General features: G+C 56.8%; 2 protein-coding genes across 5 annotated transcripts; one reads left to right on the plus strand and one right to left on the minus strand.

Moving 5' to 3' along the window:
• The first annotated feature begins 9 nt into the window (after positions 1-9).
• Positions 10-10935, plus strand: THOC5 (THO complex subunit 5). Of its 4 annotated transcripts, none has more exons than XM_015878122.3 (19): positions 10-336; positions 753-896; positions 1335-1448; positions 1717-1814; positions 1894-2040; positions 3797-3911; positions 4451-4583; positions 5644-5721; positions 6040-6080; positions 6589-6688; positions 6994-7102; positions 8518-8619; positions 8747-8843; positions 9044-9158; positions 9625-9728; positions 9821-9908; positions 10021-10136; positions 10252-10442; positions 10717-10935. In XM_015878122.3, the coding sequence occupies exons 1-19, from the start codon at positions 244-246 to the stop codon at positions 10778-10780; spliced, it is 2049 nt and encodes a 682-aa protein (XP_015733608.1). In that variant the 5' UTR covers positions 10-243; the 3' UTR covers positions 10781-10935. The 4 variants fall into 4 exon arrangements, with proteins under 4 accessions (XP_015733608.1, XP_015733609.1, XP_085364876.1 ...); XM_015878123.3 differs by having other exon boundaries at positions 10-279; XM_085508750.1 differs by lacking the exons at positions 3797-3911; positions 4451-4583 and having other exon boundaries at positions 10-279; positions 5604-5721.
• Positions 10936-11608: 673 nt separating this feature from the next.
• NEFH (neurofilament heavy chain) lies at positions 11609-16465 on the minus strand. Its single transcript, XM_015878121.3, has 4 exons — positions 15664-16465; positions 14468-14667; positions 13988-14112; positions 11609-13710 (listed from the first exon to the last, which is right to left on the minus strand). The coding sequence occupies exons 1-4, from the start codon at positions 16457-16459 to the stop codon at positions 12138-12140; spliced, it is 2694 nt and encodes an 897-aa protein (XP_015733607.2). The 5' UTR covers positions 16460-16465; the 3' UTR covers positions 11609-12137.
• Between the last annotated feature and the right edge of the window lie 1095 nt (positions 16466-17560).

Consider the following 17560-nt stretch of genomic DNA (forward strand, 5'->3'; position numbering starts at 1 on the left):
CGCGACGTCACTTCCGGGGTGCGCTGAGGCGGCCGGCGGGGTGGGCGCGGGGCTGCACCGCAGCTGGTGCGGTTCGTTCGGGGGGTCCTGAGTGAACACGGACGGAGCTCCCGGGGGGGTCCCGGTGGTCGGGAGCGGGTACCTGGAGCTGAAGGGCCGGAACGTGGTGCCCCGGTGAGGTAGAAGTGCTGGAGGCCTCGCCTGGGCCCGCTTGAAGAGGGGCGGCCTGGTCCCCGCAGCGCCATGTCCTCGGAGTCCAGCAAGAAGAGGAAGCCTAAGGTGATCCGAACGGACGGGGGCCCGCAGGAGGGCAAGCGGGGCAAGGATGGAGAGCAGGTAAAGGGTGGCCGGGAATGAGGATGTGCCGAACAGTGCTGGGTCCCAGCCGACCCGCTGGGACCGCCCCGCTGCGGTGCCGGCTCGGTGAGGACACGCGGTGCTCAGCAGGAGGCTGCATGGGCCTTCAGGATGCCTGCATTACCGCGGAGCACGGTGAGGGCTCAGACCTTCAGATCACGGGGCTTCCACACTGCGTCAGCTCAGGCAACCCTTCACATTCACAATAACTACATGAACAGGCAGCCTCTGCTTTCCAGGTGTTTGTGTCCTGGTTTGGTTACTGAGCTGCCATTCAATGTATGAAATCTCAGGCTAATGCTGCAAAGAATGCAGCATTACACCCCAGCCGTGTGTTTCCTATTGTTTGTGAACATATGGGAGCGAGCAGTGCGGGTACTTTTTGCCCTTTGCAGGATGCTCAGTACTACAGTGAGGAGTGTGAGGTGGATCTGCGGGACCCCATCAAGGACTATGAGCTCTACAAAGAGACGTGCCAGGAGCTACAGAGACTCATGGCAGAAATCCAGGAGCTGAAGAGCAGAGGCGTCAAGGACAATGTAAGGAGAGCCCCGAGTGCTTGGTTTAATGCGATCTCTTATTTATCATGTAATTTGAAAGGAGCAGCAGCCGTGCCACGTTCTGGGGAAAATGAGGAAAACGGAACAGTCTGTCTTAAATAAAATGAAGTATGATGTAGCTGAGGAGTGTGGTCTTTGAGCAGTCATTGCTCAGAGTTACTGACCTCCAAGGCATGGCTGGGACGTGTGCCCATGGGCTGGGACTCCCGGGGGCAGAACTGAGTTCCTGTGGATACTATAAAGCCCTCTAGTTGTGTCCAGCAACGTGATGCTCCTCAGGAACCCCAGTAACATCAGCACTGCCCTGCAGAGGAGCACAGGGCCCCGCTTGTCTCAGTGCTCAAAGAAAAGGCTGCAGCAGGAGCTCTGTGCAGGGTGATTCTGTGCTGCTTCAGCCATTTCCTTCCTGCCTCTTAGGCCTCTGAGATAGACGAGCGACGCGTTCAGAGCTGTGTGCACTTCATGACCCTGAAGAAGCTCAACCGGCTGGCTCACATTCGGCTGAAGAAGGGACGAGATCAGACCCATGAGGTACGGAGTGGGCACTGAGCACAGGACATGGTTTTAAAGAGCAGAGATGCTGCAGTTTCTGCTGCCTGTGTGTGCATGTGCAGAACCAAACGTCAGCCAGGTGGTGCTTTCTGTGCTAGAGGTTTGCTAGGAGGCTTTTCTGCAGGAAGGCAGGGGTAGTAATTGCAATATCTTACAAAAGAGGACCATCTTCTCCCATCTCACGTGGCAGTGAGTCAGATGCATATGTCCCATCCAGCTGTGGTCACTGGCTGTGTCTGTGTTTTAGGCAAAGCAGAAGGTTGATGCCTATCACCTGCAGCTCCAGAATTTGCTTTACGAGGTGATGCACCTACAGAAAGAGATCACCAAGTGCTTGGAGTTCAAGTGAGTTTGGCTGGGAAGGAAAAGGAGTGACTGTGTGTGTTTGCCACCCTTCCCTGATCCAGGTGTTCTGTCTCTGCAGATCGAAGCATGAGGAGATCGAACTGGTGAGCCTGGAGGAGTTTTACAGTGAAGCTCCCACCGAAATCAGCCGACCTGACATCACCCTGACAGAACCCCACCAGCAGACCCTCGCCCGCCTGGACTGGGAACTGGAGCAGCGTAAGAGGTGGGTCCATTCCACATCCCCCTTTCTGAGCTGCAGAACAGTGCTCCCTACAGACAGCCCAGGCTGTGCAGCCCCTTGGCGAAGCAGACACCAAAGATAAAGGTTTTTACAGCATTTCAAAATGATCCCTGTGGAGGAAGTGTCAGATTTATTGTGTGACTGTGTCCTTGTTATGAAGATTCACCCCTTGGGTTATGACAGCAGAGGTATTTTAGCCATCCAATAAATCCACACGTGCCCACTCCTTCTGGTGTGACCAGTGTGTCTGCTCAGAGACTGTTGCAGCAGGGAACAAGGCCTTCACCAGCGTGGCGGTGATATTTAAGGATGGGCAGCCATGCACTTCGATCCAGGACCCTGTTCTGCAAGATGAGCCATGTAGAACAAAGCAATGTCTGTTTTGTCTGCTGTGCTGTGGTGTGAAGAATGAGTTTGAGTGTCTTGGTTCATCTGCTTGTGGCACCATCCCAATGCAGGATCTGATCCCCATCATCCCTCAGCTGACTCAGGGCCAGGCAAAAGAACAGACATACCATAATTCTTTGTAGCATCCAGCAGAAGGATCGGTCTAAGCTGCCAGTAGATGCTATAGGAACAACACAGCCCAGAATAGCAGACTAATAAGAGGTGCTGCAGAAGCTTGCAGAAGACTGCTCAACCTGGGGATTTCTTTTAGGATTCTCCTCAGTACTTCTTGTTCATTGCAAGCTGTGTAGAAGGTGAAGAAAAGTTCAATTGAGCTGCACAATAAAACACTGGGAAACTTTGTAATTTCCAGTCCTCATCCCACAGCGTTTAGGAGCACCACGTTTCATCACTATGGTGGCAAATTGTCTTTTCAGGAGTGCAGTGGGCACTTTGCAACCCTCCTAGGGCTGTTAGTATCCCTCCACAATGGCCGCGTTGCTGTTCCCAGCTCTGCCACTATGTGGTGTGTTGGATTTGTGTTAGGCTCTGTTCCAGAAGCTGCCTTGTGAGTGGTGTGACAGGGCTTTGCTCCTCTCACTGCCTCCATCGCAGGGAGTTCAGCAGCAGTGCCTGAAAAGCTGCACTTCAGGCCTGCTTTGTGTAGGAAGCTGCTGGGCTGTGCTGAGCCTGCACGGTGACATTTTCTGTGTTGTGTTCTCACCCAGTGGGGAGTTGGGGCTGGAGAGGAGAGTGCATGAGCTCTCCATACCAGGGTTTCCCTCTCTTGTGTCAGGTGCTTCCCAGGTGTGCCCGAAAGCTCTGCCTTCTCTGCAGCTCTGTGCTGTGTGAGAGGTGGCAGTGAACAGCAGTGAGGAGGCTGTGTTGTGTTCTCCTTCAACAGAAATGTAACCAGAGTGAATTTCCTTTTTCCTCGTCTTTCTAGCCAGATAAGGGGGAACAATTGTTAGCATGCTAAGCCTCGAGTCAGGAGTTTATCTCAGTTGTAGCTGAAGCGACACAAAGTGGAGAAGCCGCCTTTGAAGCTTAGTAGGGTCTGGAGTATCCCACTTGTGTCCTGTCAGCAGTCCTGCTTTGGGAGCAGATCTGCCGAGGGAAGCTGCTGCCCTTCCCCCAAGTACAACACAAAGCTGAGCTTCCGCTTCCTCTCCCTGCTTATTTAGAGTTCTTGACAGCCTCCACTTGTCCTTGGCATTAAGAGCACTTTGTATGTTGCTGTGTCAGCCCTGGGACTTCTGTTAGGTCAAGAGAGCTGAGGCTGATGACCCAGGCTGGCCCTGGCAGGCTGTGGTGCTGTGTTGTGTGCTGCTAACCCAATTCCCACCCTCAGACTGGCAGAGAGGTACAAGGAATGTCAGACCATCAAGGAGAAGATCCTGAAGGAGATTGAAGTGAAAAAGGAGTATTTGAGCAGCCTCCAGCCTCGCCTCAACAGCATTATGCAGGTACTTGCTGAGCCCTGCAGGGAAGAGAGAGGCCTTTGGGAGTGAGTTGGTCTGCCCCAGGACTTGTGTTAGGTAGGGACAGCATCTGGGGCCCTTTCCTCTCCAGTCAGCATGGCTTGAATCTGAGCTGGAAGTGTTGGATCCCAGCAGAATGGAGCAGAGCTGCTCCCTGCCTTGTTGGGTTTCCTCCAGAGTCTCCTTGTTTATGCGGCAATTCCTGCAGAACTGCAGATGGAGAGTTCATTAAATGGGCCTTTCCCCAGAGAGCAGCACGCAGCTCCAGCCCCTTGTGATCACCTCGGGAGGGAAGAGCAGGAGAAGGAACTGGGTTATTTTCAAACCCAAAAGTTTTCCTACCTGCCCTGCTGGCGGCTTGCTGTGGCCATCCCCTGCATTTTGCGCTGCACTGCAGCTGCTTGGCTGCTTCCAATCTTCCACTTGCCTTGGGGTGTGGGGAGGGGAGGGAAGGGGGTTGAGTTTGGGAATGTGGGAATCAATTCTGTCCCTAATCCTCAATGCTGTCTCTGCTGTTCCTCCAGGCCTCCCTGCCTGTCCAGGAGTACCTCTTTATGCCTTTTGACCAGGCACACAAGCAGTATGAGACAGCCCGACACCTACCACCACCTCTCTACGTTCTTTTTGTTCAAGCCAGTGCCTATGGTCAGGCCTGTGGTGAGCACAAGGGATCCTCAGGAATGCTGCAGGGGGGTGGAGGGGCACGCTCCCCTCGTGGGCCAGATTTCACTATGCCTGCAAAAAGCACTACCCTGGGGAGAATTGGTTGGCGTGGTTCATCCTGTCTGCTCTGCTGCTGTGTTCTGCTGAGCCCAGATCAGCAGGGAGGCACCAGGGCCAGCACACTTAGGCAGCAGCATTTGAAACCTTGTTTGCTCAGCTTCCTTTGCTGGAAGAACTGCTTGGAAAGCTGACTTCCCACCTCAGCGTCGAGGTTGGTGTGGATGGCTGCTTGCCTTCTGAGAGCTGCTGAGTGTAGGGTGGATGTTGTGCTACCCGTGGGTGCTGGGAACTCTGGAGCCAGGCATGGGGTCTCTGCTGCCTCTGCAGAGGCAGTGACCCACAGCTCACCTGAAAGCATCCATCCTCTTGGCTGGCTTTGTATTTTGAGTTCTGTTGGAGGTGCTCTGTGCAGCCAGCTCTTCTCCCAGTCAGGATTTCCCATCAGGGCTCAAGGTCCCTCTGGTTGCCTGTATCTCCAGGGTTATGTGAGAGCTGCAGTCTCTGCTCAGCAAGAATAGGGTTTCTTGCTCTAAACAGATACCTCTGCATGGGTACCTACGACCCTGATAGCTCCTTGCTTTGTCTTCATGCTGGATGGACTCTAGCCCCACTTGGTTCTTAATTAAAAAAAATTGTTTTTTATGGCTTCCAGCAGCAGTCCTTAAGAACCCGGTGTTTTGCTTCCTCAGACCCTATCCTGGCAGGAGATCCAGCCTCATGGTATTGACAGCCCCCTATTGACAGCTACGTCATCTTGCTGCCCACTTGTTAGCGCCTTATGGGGCTCTGCCTTATGCATCCATGGAGCAAAAGCTTCTTGGGGCAGGGCTGCAGCCTGACTTTCTTTCTGTAGGCTTAATAAATACCATATGGGCGTGTGCTTTTGCGGTTGTAGCCCACCAAGCTCCAGCCTTGGTAGCTTGCACTGTAACCTTTACTGTCTTTTCTGCACAGGAGTGGGATCCATGGCTTTGTTTTCATGTCTCTTCCATAGATAAGAAGCTTGCTGTGGCCATCGAAGGCAGTGTAGAGGAAGCCAAAGCCTTGTACAAGCCACCTGAGGACTCGCAGGGTGAGTAGGGTGGTGTTGCTGCAGCCATAGGGGTTGTGTTGTGGGACATATGAAGATGCAGCTGATCCCCCTCGTCCCTGCATCATTCCTGAGAGGTGCTCATGGCCCCTTGTCTGTTACTGTGACTCCTAGTACTGAGGGAATGTTCTTGAGCAGGGTGTAATGTCCCCGTTTGCCTGCATCCTGCTTTGTTCCTACTCTAGGAATTAGGATAACTTTTGGGAGAGCTGTGGTCTCAGAGGGAGGGCTTGGTGGCCCTGATGGTTTTGGGGAAACTCCCATACCATGGCACTTGCTTACACTTCTCTCTTTGCATAGATGATGAGAGTGATTCTGACGTGGAGGAGGAGCAGACCACGGTAAGGAATAGTATTCTCCCCTTCTGGGGCCTCTCTCAGTACATTGTAGTGTGGGCAAATCCATTTGCACCTGTGGGATGGAAGGTGCTGAGGCTTCTGAGCCTGAACAGGTCTGTGGACTCATTTTTGGACACCGAGAGTGTTTGGAAGTGTGTTGGCATTAAATCTGTCTGTGTCCAAAGAAGAAGAACTGGCCTCAGCTGGGGACTCTGTGTTCACTGGGAGGAAAGGGGCTGCATTTCCAATTTCTGTCCTGAACACAGGAGAGCTGGTGTACAAACCTGCCCTGCTCACATCCCATCCGCAGCAGTGTCCGCCCTGCAGCTCTCCTGCTGGAGCTGCTCCACTTTGTATAAATAGTCTCCAGCTGGGAAGGTTGGAGACCAGCAGAGAGAGACTGGGACTCAGAGTGGTGGGCAGGGAAGGGAAGGGCAGTGAAAGGAGGAGAGGCTGAGGGCTCCCAAGGAGTGCTGGTACAGGGCTGACAGCTCTGTTTTGCTCCCCCCAGAAGCGACGCAGGCCCACTCTGGGTGTGCAGCTGGATGACAAACGCAAGGAGATGCTGAAGCGGCACCCACTGTCTGTCACCATTGACCTGAAGTGCAAAGGTAAGCTGGTGCTGGTGGCCCTGTGAACAGAAGGGTGTGAGAGCAGGTCAAGGAGCATCGTGGCCACAGCTCAGTCCTTGGAGTGTGAAGGGTCCTGACAGATCTGCAGAGAGCAGCGTGTGGAGGATGTTTCCTTGTCCCCACTGCCCAGGTTACAGTGCACTGGTTACGTTGCCTCTCTTCCCTGTTCCTTGCTGTTCTATCAGGGGCAGCTGAAGAACGTGTGTCCCCTCCTACAAGAAACTGAGTACCAAGTGCTCCAAACCAGAGCATAGAGCACTATTTCTCTTTCCTTGCTGGCACAGATGAGAATGTTCTTCACCTGACCTTCTACTACTTGATGAACCTCAACATAATGACGGTGAAGACCAGGGTGACCACTGCTGCTGAGCTGACAACTGCCATCAGTGCTGGGTGAGGAAAGCCCTGAGCTGTGTGTGGGTCCTGTGCTGAGCCCAGGGCTGGTCGCAGTCACCCTGCCTTGATGTCCTGCCCAGCTCTGCTCAGTGTCTCATAAGCACAGTAATGTGGCACTAGAGGTGGTGTGTGGTGGCAATGTCCCTCTGCTGAGCTGTAGGCTAACAGCCCTCCATGCCCTGCAAGTCCCTCCCCAGCTCTGTGAGTGTGGTGGGTGAGGTTTTATCCTCAGTCTCTCTCCTCCTTACCTGGGGCATTGTAGATATTTTTGTGCAGAGTTGTAGTGTCCAGGCACTGTCCTGGTCCTCCTTTAATGGTAAGGAGGCCCTAAAGAGCCCCTGCACTTCTGTGTGAGGAGTGCTTTCACCTTGCAGATCTTCCCTGCCCTGATGGTGTCCTCTCTGTCAGCAGCGTGGCCTTTCTGGGAGCCCTGCCAAGCTGCTGCAGTTGCAAGCATCCTCCTCCTCTTCATCTGCTACATCCCTCATGGCAAAACCAGGGACAGGGCAGGCTGGGAACCTGTTAGGGAGGGCTGGAGGGGAACCTCTCCTCCTTGTTGCTTTTGCTTTTGGTTGCCATCTTGCAGCCAAACTGCTTTCCTCCCTCCTGCAGCCATTACCTGGCAGCTCCTTTCACCTGCTTGATCCACAGGTCACCTTGCACCGATGCAAGTGATGCAGCTGCCTCTCTGTGGGCTCCCCGGGGATGGCTTGAACCTGATCTATGTGAGAACTGGCTGCAATGGCAGCTTTGGGAGCCTGCCCATGGGGAGGCTGGCCTGGAATTACCTGTAAGCAGGTGCTGCCTCCCAGGCTGTTCCCATGAGGCTTCCCAGTCCTCCTGGGTTCTTTTTCCCTGTGGGAACCCAAACCCATTTATGACAGGCAGATATGTGTCCTTCCTGCTGAGATGAATCATGTAGAGGAGTCCCCTTAGCCCCAATTCATTCCTGGGTGAGACCCTTGCAGGCAGGGTCCTTGCTTAGGGGACACTGTGGTAGCAGGGATGTCGCTCACCGAGTCTCCTGTGACCCAGTCTAGATCCTCTACAGCCCTTTGTGCTTTCTAGGGCTTCTGGGTATGGTCAGATGTGAAGAAATGTATTCTTTTTTAGCAGGGGAATTTTACTTTAGCTTGTTGACTGGCAAACAACAAGCTGGTAGTTTTAGAGTTCATGCAGCGTGCCTTTAAGCAGTTCCTGGGAACTCAGAGAGATGGTATGCTATGATTTTCAGTTTCTTTACAACCAGGGAAGAGACCTATTTTCAAGAGCAGAGCTATGGGAAATCCACTGTGGTCATGAAACCCAGCTTGGGGGTCATCCATCCCCAGTCTCTGGGCTTGTAGCCTGTTAGCAAGTGCCCCAAAAAGATGTGAGGCCTGAACTGCTGCATGATTCCTTTCTCCTGCCAGCGACTTGCTCTCTCCAGACTCCCTCCTGAGCTGCCTGTACCCAGGAGACCATGGGAAGAAAACCCCCAACCCAGCCAACCAATTCCAGTTCGACAAAGTGGGGTGAGTGGACCACGTGCAGCCAGTGTCTTTCTAGTTGGCATTGGCTCAGGGTGGATGCAGATGATGCCTGCTCATTCACGGAGGAGAAAGTGCTCTGGTTTGTGACCTTTCCTCTTGGTTCCTGCAGCATCCTGACCTTGAGTGACTATGTGACAGAGCTGGGACATCCCTATGTGTGGGTGCAGAAGCTGGGCGGCCTGCATTTTCCCAAGGATCAGCCTCAGGCACGTCTCACTCCTTCCCTTCCCTCCCCTCCCCACCAGGATGCTGGGCTGTGCTGGCAGGGCTCTGAGGGGGCTTTGGGGACACTTGTGTCCCATCCTGTACCCCTAAGACTCCAGAACTCCAGCTGGCACCCCCCGCTCCAAACCATGGAGCACCCTTGGCTCCCTGGCAGGGTGCTGACGTTCCCTCCTGCCCACAGCATACAGTCACTGCAGACAACTCTCTGAGTGCAAGCCACATGGAGATGACCATGAAGCTGCTGCGGACGAGGCTGCAGTCCCGCCTGGCTCTCAACAAGCAGTTTGCTTCACTTGGTGAGTGCCAGGGTGTGCAGTGGCTGGATCTTCTTGCACAGGAATACTGCCTGACCTGTGTCATATTGAAGGGCCATTGTGGGTCTGCACTGCCACTGTCCCTCTACTCTGTGGCGTCAGGGCTCTGAGGTTTCCGTGTTTGGGGTAAGAGGGTGGCTGTGCCCCTCTCAATGTCCAGCACCCCTTTGGGACCAGCCATCTTGGCTCTGGGAGTTTATTCAGGCTGTGGTGATAGGAAAATGCCATGCCCAAGCATGAGAAGCACCTCTGGAGCAGACCAGGCATGTGCTGTGAGGTTGTGAGTGCCAGCAGAATTGCATTTGAAGCTGCTGCTGCTTTCTGGGTGCCTGGTTAAGATGTCAGAAGGATAAAAGAATGTCCCCAGGTCCCAGTGCTGTTGTCACCTGTGGGGCAGGCAGAGAGCTCACCCCCAGCCTGCCCTGCTCAGCCTTGTGCTTGGTTCCAGAGCATGGCGTGGTGCCCGTGTCCAGTGAGTGCCAGCATCTCTTCCCTACCAAGGTTGTCTCACGCCTGGTGAAGTGGGCTGCCATCCCCTTCGAAGATTACACGGTAGGTGCTGGGTGTGAGGCTGTATCCCCTCCAGCTCCTGTGCTGTGCCTCACAGCCGGCAGCTGCTCACTCCCTGTCATCTCCCCTTGCAGGAACTGCCCTACACTAAAGACGTGGTGGAGGCTGGGCTGGCCGAAGACACTCATCTCTATTACATGGCACTGATAGAGAGGGGAACAGGTCAGTGTGTTTCCTTCCCCCGGCAATGGCAAATAGTTGGCAGCTGCCTGAATCCTCCACACCAGGGAGGCTCTATGGGCTGTGGTTGATGTTTCTTCCTTGCCTTGCTCAGCCAAGCTCCAGGCAGCTGTGGTCCTGAATCCTGGTTACTCTGCACTGCCGCCCATCTTCAGCCTCTGCCTGAACTGGAAAGGAGAGCGAACAGGCAGCAACGATGACAACATTCGGGTAAGCACTTGGGGGGTGTTCCCAGTGCTGCTGTACCTTTGGGAAGGGTTAGAATGGTGGCTGGGGTGAACAGAAAACCAAGCTTGTAACACATTGATCTCTTTGTATCTGCCAGGCAATGGAGAGTGAAGTCAATGTGTGCTACAAGGAGCTGTGGGGGCCCAAACCGGGCTACCAGCTCCTCACCAACCAGCTGCAGCGCCTCTGCATGGTGCTTGATGTCTACCTGGAGACAGAGCCCCACGACACCACTGTGGAGGGGCCCAAGGAGTTCCCCCAGGAGAAAATGTGCCTGCGCCTGGTCAGGTGAGAGCCTGGGGCTGTGCTGTCCTCCCCCCCAGGGATTGGAGGGGGCTGAGGGTGCTGGTAGGGACCCGGCTGGCATTTCTGTCCATGCATGTGGTGACAGAAAAGCACCTTTGAGCCTTTCCTTGTGCTGCCTGTGAGGGTCAGCCCTGCACAGTCGAGCTGCACTCTGGGACCTGTCCTTGTCTGTGAGTGTGCTGAGCTTACCAGCATGCTGGGCCTGCTGGGATGGAAGCAGACCCTCATGGGCCAACCTGTCCTTTTTCCCTTCCAGGGGCCCCATGCGCTTGAAGCCATTCAAGTTCAACTACCCTCAGGGATTCTTCAGCCACCGCTGAGTCCTGCTGGGCTCCCGTGCCTGGGCGTTGCTCTGGGATTTAGCCTCACCCTGTCCGCAGTGTTCCCTTCCCATCATTTCAGCTTCTTTTATGATGATTTTGGATCTTGTTTGATGTTTTGTAACTGAAGGGATTAAATGCTGAATTAGAAGAAATGTGCGTGTGCAGATGGCTGGGTGTGGGGACCTTGATCCTTGTGGATCCCTTCTCTTCTAAGCTCATGGGGGCTGGATCAAGCCCTGTCCCCTCTGTCTGCCTTCTTTCCTCCCTCCCACCGCAGGTCCTTGGTAACATGGAACTAAGCTGCCTAAAAATAGCCCTTCCTGCACTGCAGCCCCAGCCTGCCAGCTGACTCGGCACAAACCCCAGGACACAGCAGGAGGTTGGAGCTCTGGGCTGTGCCATCCTCCATCCCTCACAGCTCCCCACTGCAGGTCCTGTCACACAGCCCCACAGTGGCAGAGCTGGGGGCTCTGTGCCCGTCTCAAGGCTGCTGTCCCTCTTGCTTCAACACTGGGTGCATTGTGACAAAGCAACTCCACTGGGAAGGCTCATGGAGCCACTTCCCTCTCGTGCAGGCACTCCAGGTGTGGTGCTGCAGTGCAGGGCTATGCTGCAGCACTTGGGTTAATCCAGGTGCTGGCAGCCCTTAGGGAGCTGTGATTTAAAAAGAGAAGGGATTCAAAAATTGCCTTTGTGGAGTGTGGTGAGGACTGGCCCTGTTTCCATCCCCCGTGCAGGACATGCAGCCCTTCATGCCCTCCTGTGAGCTTCCCTGCATCCCTTCACCTCCTCCCCTTTGCCAGTCAATGACAGCGAGAGCCAATGTGTCTCTGTAAGCACTTTATTTGGTTATTGCACAGAAGCAATTGACAGTGGACTCGTGTTTCCTAGTGCACTTTGTATTTCCGTGAGCATTCCTGCAGTGCTTAACCTCTTCCCCCAAAGCCACAGCTACAGCTGGGGTCACTACCCAGGGGGACGCTCATCACCCCATAGAGGGAAGGACTGCCAGCCAGCCCACAGCACGCATCCCAAGCAGCTAGAGCTGAGTTACACTTGTCCATCCATTGCACATACAATAAATAAATGCACTTATTGGAGAAGGGCAGTCGGTTCCCCTGGGATCTGTTCTCCTCCTTATAATTCAAGTGTTAAATGTGGGCGCTCTGCATATATCACATTCTGCTACTGAAGCGATCGGAACATACCACTGGCGTGGGGCAGCGAGGGGCTGTGTCTCTCACAAACATATTGCTAAGGTAAGGCCTGCCTGGGGGGGACCCAGCGTGGGGACCGTCCCCGTCTCACACTTTGGAGGGGAGCGGAGCAGCTCCAGCTCCCAGAGGAGCTCTGCTCATTTCTTTCCCACAGCAGGTGCTGGCTCTGGGGCTTTGCCCTCCTTGCTGGGGGGCTTCTCAGCTTTGGGGGGCTCTTTACTGGCTTTGGAGTCATCTTTGGGTTTGGATTTGGGGTCTTCCACCTTCTCCTTCTTTGGTTCCTCCACCGTTTTCTTTGGTTCCTCCACCTTTCCCTCAGCCTTAGGCTTCTCTGGCTCCTTCACAGCTGCTTTGCCAGCCTCCTGCTGGGGCTTTGGTTGAGCATCCTTCTCAGCTTTCCCTTCTTCTGCAGGTTTGGAGGCAGTCTTGGTCTCTTTCACCTGTGGGGCTGGAGGCTCTGGCCCAGCAGCTGCCTTCTCTTTGGGCTTCTCCTCCACCTTGGCTGGGGCATCCTTCTTGGGAGCCTCATCCTTCCTGCCCTCTGCTGTAGGCTTGATGGGAGCCTTCTCCTCCTTGGGCTGCTCTTCCTTTGCTGGGGCCTTTGGCTCCTTTGGAGGGGAGGGGACGGGCTCCTTGGCTGGGGCCACTTCCTTCTGCGGGGACTTGGCTTCCTCCTTCAGCGGAGATTTGGCTTTTTCTGGGGACTTCACAGTCGGGGTCTTGGCCTCCTCCTTTGGGGGAGACACGGGTTTCTCTGGGGATTTGGCAGCTGGGCTCTTGGCCTCCTCTTTTGAAGGAGGTGTGGGTTTCTCTGGGGACTTGACTGCTGGGCTCTTGGCTTCCTCCTTTGAGGGGGTTGGTGGCTTTTCTGGAGACTTGACAGCTGGGCTCTTGGCCTCCTCCTTCAAGGAGGTGGGTGGCTTTTCTGGAGATTTAACAGGTGGAGGCTTGATCTCCTCCTTTGTGGGGGTTGGTGGCTTTTCTGGGGACTTCACACTTGGGGTCTTTGCCTCCTCTTTTAAGGGTGCTGTAGGTTTTTCTGGGGACTTGGCAGGTGGGCTCTTAGCCTCCTCTTTTGAGGGCACTGGGGGTTTTTCTGGGGATTTGACAGCTGGGATCACGGGTTTCTCTGGAGACTTGACAGCTGGGGACTTGGCCTCTTCCTTTGAGGGTGTTGAGGGCTTTTCTGGGGACTTGACAGCTGGGGACTTGGCCTCTTCTTTTGAGGGGGTTGCAGGTTTCTCTGGAGACTTAACAGCTGGGCTCTTGGCCTCCTCCTTTGCGGGTGTTGAGGGCTTTTCTGGGGACTTGACTGCTGGGCTCTTGGCCTCCTCCTTTGTGGGGGACTCGGGTTTCTCTGGGGATTTGGCCTCTTCTTTTTCAGGAGACTTGGCTTCTTCTTCACCTTCAGCTTTCTCCTCTTCCTTCTCTTCTTCAGCTTTCTCCTCTTCCTTCTCTTCTTCAGCTTTCTCCTCTTCAGCTTCCTTCTCAGTCTCCTCCTCCTCAGTTACCTCTTCAGTCACTTGGATTTCCTCTGTCTGCTCCTCTACAATCACCGTCTCCTTCTCAGATTTCTCCACCACCTTGATTTTCTCTTCACTCTTCACCTTGATGTTGGCAGCGATGCTGGGAGCCTTGGGGACCACTTCAGGGTAGGAGACCATTCCAAAGCCGGTCTCAATCCTATACTCCTCTCCTTCCAAGAGCTTTCTGCCAGGAAAAGACCAGAGCAGGGCCATCAGCAGCTGCACCACACCCTGCAGGAACATCTCCCTCTCTGCCATCTGCATGCCATCCCCCCATGCAGTCTTCCTCACCCTTCCCTCCACAATCCCTGTGTGAGGTTGGTTTTGGAGGACAGACTTGTCACTGTCTTACTAAGAAGGACTCCAGGTGTTAGCAAGGGCTCTCAAGGAATGTTCTCAGAGACACCAGCACTGGGGACTGGCCAAGACATGCACCCCCATTCCCTTTGCCAACCCCATACCTATAGGCAGCAATTTCAATGTCTAGGGCCATTTTGACGTTGAGCAGATCCTGGTACTCGCGGAGCTGAGCTGCCATCTCCCACTTGGTGTTTCTCAGCTCATTGTCAAGCTGCTGGATGGTTTCCTGCAACAGACAGGGTCACTTGGTGCCATGCAAGGAGGGAAGGGGGAAAATGCAGGGGCTCTTCCATTTTGTTGTTGAGGGAAACCCTGAGCCTTGCACCACCTCCAAGAAGGAGTTGACACAAGGGACGGTTCCACTGCAGGTGCCAGACACAGAAGCCTGGATGCAACTTCAGGCTCTGGCTGTTTGAACAACAGGAGCTGGGGAAAGGCTGTTGCATTCAAAACCCAAACGTATTTGCTGCTGACATCAGCATCCCTGAGGCCATAGCCCCAGCACTGCCCTTACCCGACAGCTGGATGCTCCCTTTGCATCAAGTGACAGATTTGGGACTCTGCCCACTGCGCCATGCTACCTGATAGGAGAGGACATCTGCATGATGGCGTTCCTCTGAGTCCTGCCTCTGCCTCTCCAGTGACTCCTGTGTCCCTTTGAGGGCTTCCAGCTCGGTGGTCTTGGACTGGAGCTGGCGGCGGTACTCAGAGATCTCCTCCTGGGCCACACGCATGGCGTCTGTGTTCACCTTGGCAACTTCAGAGAGCTTGTCCAGCCTCACTGTAGCAAGGGAAAGGAAAAACTGCAGGGACGGAGGGAGACTGCAGCCTGCCTGTTATGGGGAACTGCAAATCTTCGTATACCACTACCCCCCTCTGTGTGTGCCCTCTGCAGAGCCAGCCCTGCAGGGTGTCCATTCTCAGGGACATAAAGGTACCCGAACAGGACAGGCTGGGCACTGCTTCTCTTCAACCTGGACCTCCTGCAGAGTAAACCATTTCCCCGTTCCCTTGAGCTCCTGCCACCATCTTTTGCACCTGAAGAGCTGCTGCCCTCCCCAGCAAAGCTCCTCACCCTGCTGGACTATGGCCAGATACACCACCCAGAAGAGCAGTGGCGGGGAAGGACGAAGCAGGGATTGCCACGGAGCCCCGCCACGGCTCTATGGGGCGGGGGGAGGTGGAACTCAGCGCCCCCAGCCCCGCGGAGCGCCGCGCTCATGGGAGTGGCGCTGCCGCTGTCCGCGGTGCTGAACTGTCGCTGTCCGCGGTGCTGAACGCGCTGCTCCGGCCGCTGGTGCCGGAGCGATGGCAGCGTACCCGTGTGTGTGTGCAACCCCGAGGTACCACCCCCCCCTTCTTCCTCCCCCCGTACCGTAGTGCCCCTCCCAGCAGCGCATGCGACACGCCCTGTCCCCCCGCAGGGGATGCGGCACCCTCTCCCTTCGCTGTGCTGCAGTCCCCGCAACACTCCTGGCCCCGCTCCAGCAGGACTCCCTGCAGCAGGAGGGGAGTCGGGAAAGCGACCTCACTGCCCCCCCCCAAAACATCCGCGGGACTGTTCGTGCAGTGCCCTGCAAACGGACGGGATGGGGTCACTCCCACCCTCCCAGAGCACAGCATGCAACCCTGGGCTGGGGGGGACCGGCCATAACGCCCACCCGCAGCCCCGCATTCACCCGCCCGAGGGGCCCCTCCAGGGGAAAGGAAGCACGAAGGGATCCCGTCCTCCCCGGGCTGTTCCCGCTCCGTGCATCGGGCCGGGTTTATCTCTTACCGCGGAACCACTCCTCGGCCTGCAGCGTGCTGCGCGCCGCCGTGCCCTCCAGCTGCTCCCGCAGGTCGCGCAGCGCGGCGGTGACCCCGGGCCGCAGCGAGGCGGGGGGCTCTGCGGGCAGCTCGGCGCGGGCCCCGCGCAGCAACGCGCCCACCTCTTCTTGGTGCTGTTTCCGCAGCAGCTCCGCTTCCTCTCGCAGCGCTCGGGCTCGCTCCGCCAGCGGCCCCCGGGCCCTCTCCTCCTGCGCAGAGCGCTGGGCCAGCCCGCGGGCCGCCGCCTCCAGCTCGGCGCGCTGCCGCGCCTCCTCCTCCAGCCTGCCCCGCAGCGCGGCCACGTCCTCCGCCAGGCGGGCCCTCTCCAGCCGCAGCTGCCCCTTCTCGGCCCCCAGACGCACCAATGCCCCCCTCATGTCGCGCAGCTCCCGGGCGTACAGCTCGCCCATGGCCGAGCGCCCCGCCTGCTGCTGCCGCAGCGCCGCCGCCTCCGCCGCCAGCGCCCGGTTCTGCTGCTCCAGCGCCCGCACCCGCTCGATGTAACCGGCAAAGCGGTCGTTCAGGGCCTGCAGCAGCTCCTTCTCGTTACGTGCCCGCGGTTCGCCGTTCAGCGAATCCAGGCTCTCGGTGGAGGAAGCGGCCGCGCTGCCCCCGCCGCCTCCCCGCGCTCTCCCCGCCGGAGCCGGGGGTCCCGGCCATGAGTGGAAGCCGCTGGAAGAGGCGGCGGAGCGCGGAGCGAAGCGAGAAGACTCCTTGCGGAGCCCCCCCGGGGGGACCAACAAGGCCTCCAGCACCAGGCTCATGGTGGCCCCCGCCCTCACTGCGGCACCACTGCCGCCGCCGCCGGCTTTATAGGGGCTGTCGGGGCCGCCCCGCCTCTCCACCGGCACGGGGTCGGTGACGGGCACCGGCAGCGGCACCGCCTCGAGCAGCCGCAGCCCTGAAGGCGTTGGGTGGGGGGTCCGGGAGCCGGGCCTCAAGGTGGAAGAGGGACCCTGAGGAGACGATGGGAACCCCACGGGAGGGAGTGGGGCCGCCCCACGAGGCCATAGGCTCCCACGGGGCCTCATCTCTACCTCAGGTAGGGGTCGAGAGCTCTTCTGTGCTGGAGGATCTGCACTGCAATGGGGCCCCCATCCTTTGGGACGGGACCCTGGGCAGCGCTGTGGGGTGTAGGGTGTGGGCTGCTCTACGGTTGTCTTCGGGTGAGCAGGGGGGTAGGAACCAGGAGAGAAACCCACGGTGCAGCCATCACCCTCTTGCTTGAGCAACTGGCACATGGGGCATCCAGTGCTGGAGTCCATGGAGCACCTGGTGTGGGCATCCATTGAGCAGCCAGTGCTGACATCCATGGAGCACAGTGCCAACGCCCAACGACAGCACTCAGTGTTGGCATCCACATGTACAATGTCAGCACCCAATGTCAGCACCCATGGAGCACCCAGTGTTGGTATCCACACGTACCTAATGCCAGCACCCAGTATCTGAACTCGTGGAGCACCCAGTATTGGTACCCAAAGAGCACCCACTCCACCAGCACCCGGGGACCACTCGATCTGGTGCCTTGCCGTCTCCTCAGCCAGTCAGCACTCTCTGACCACCCCATCTATGCGGTCTCATGTCTCATCCCAGCCACTCAACACCCTGCCGGGGGACCCTGGAGGTGGGCTGGTGGTGGGGCCGCAGCTGCTGCACGTTGGGCTGCGGGGTCCCCGTGTGCTGACCTTGACAGCCCGCTGTCCTGCGCATCGCATCCTCCCTACTCATCACTTTCTTTTTTCCCTCCCCCCGCCCACACTGCGCGGTGCTGAGGGTTGGAGCGTTGGCGCACGGAGCTGCTGCAGTGCCGGGCAGCGCTGGGATGCAGCTCTGCAGAGCAGCCAAACCCGCGGGGCCGCTCTGGA

Source organism: Coturnix japonica, chromosome 9 (genome assembly GCF_054131305.1).
Source record: "Coturnix japonica strain WE chromosome 9, WE-NBRP24, whole genome shotgun sequence".
NCBI classification, from domain to species: Eukaryota; Metazoa; Chordata; class Aves; order Galliformes; family Phasianidae; genus Coturnix; species Coturnix japonica.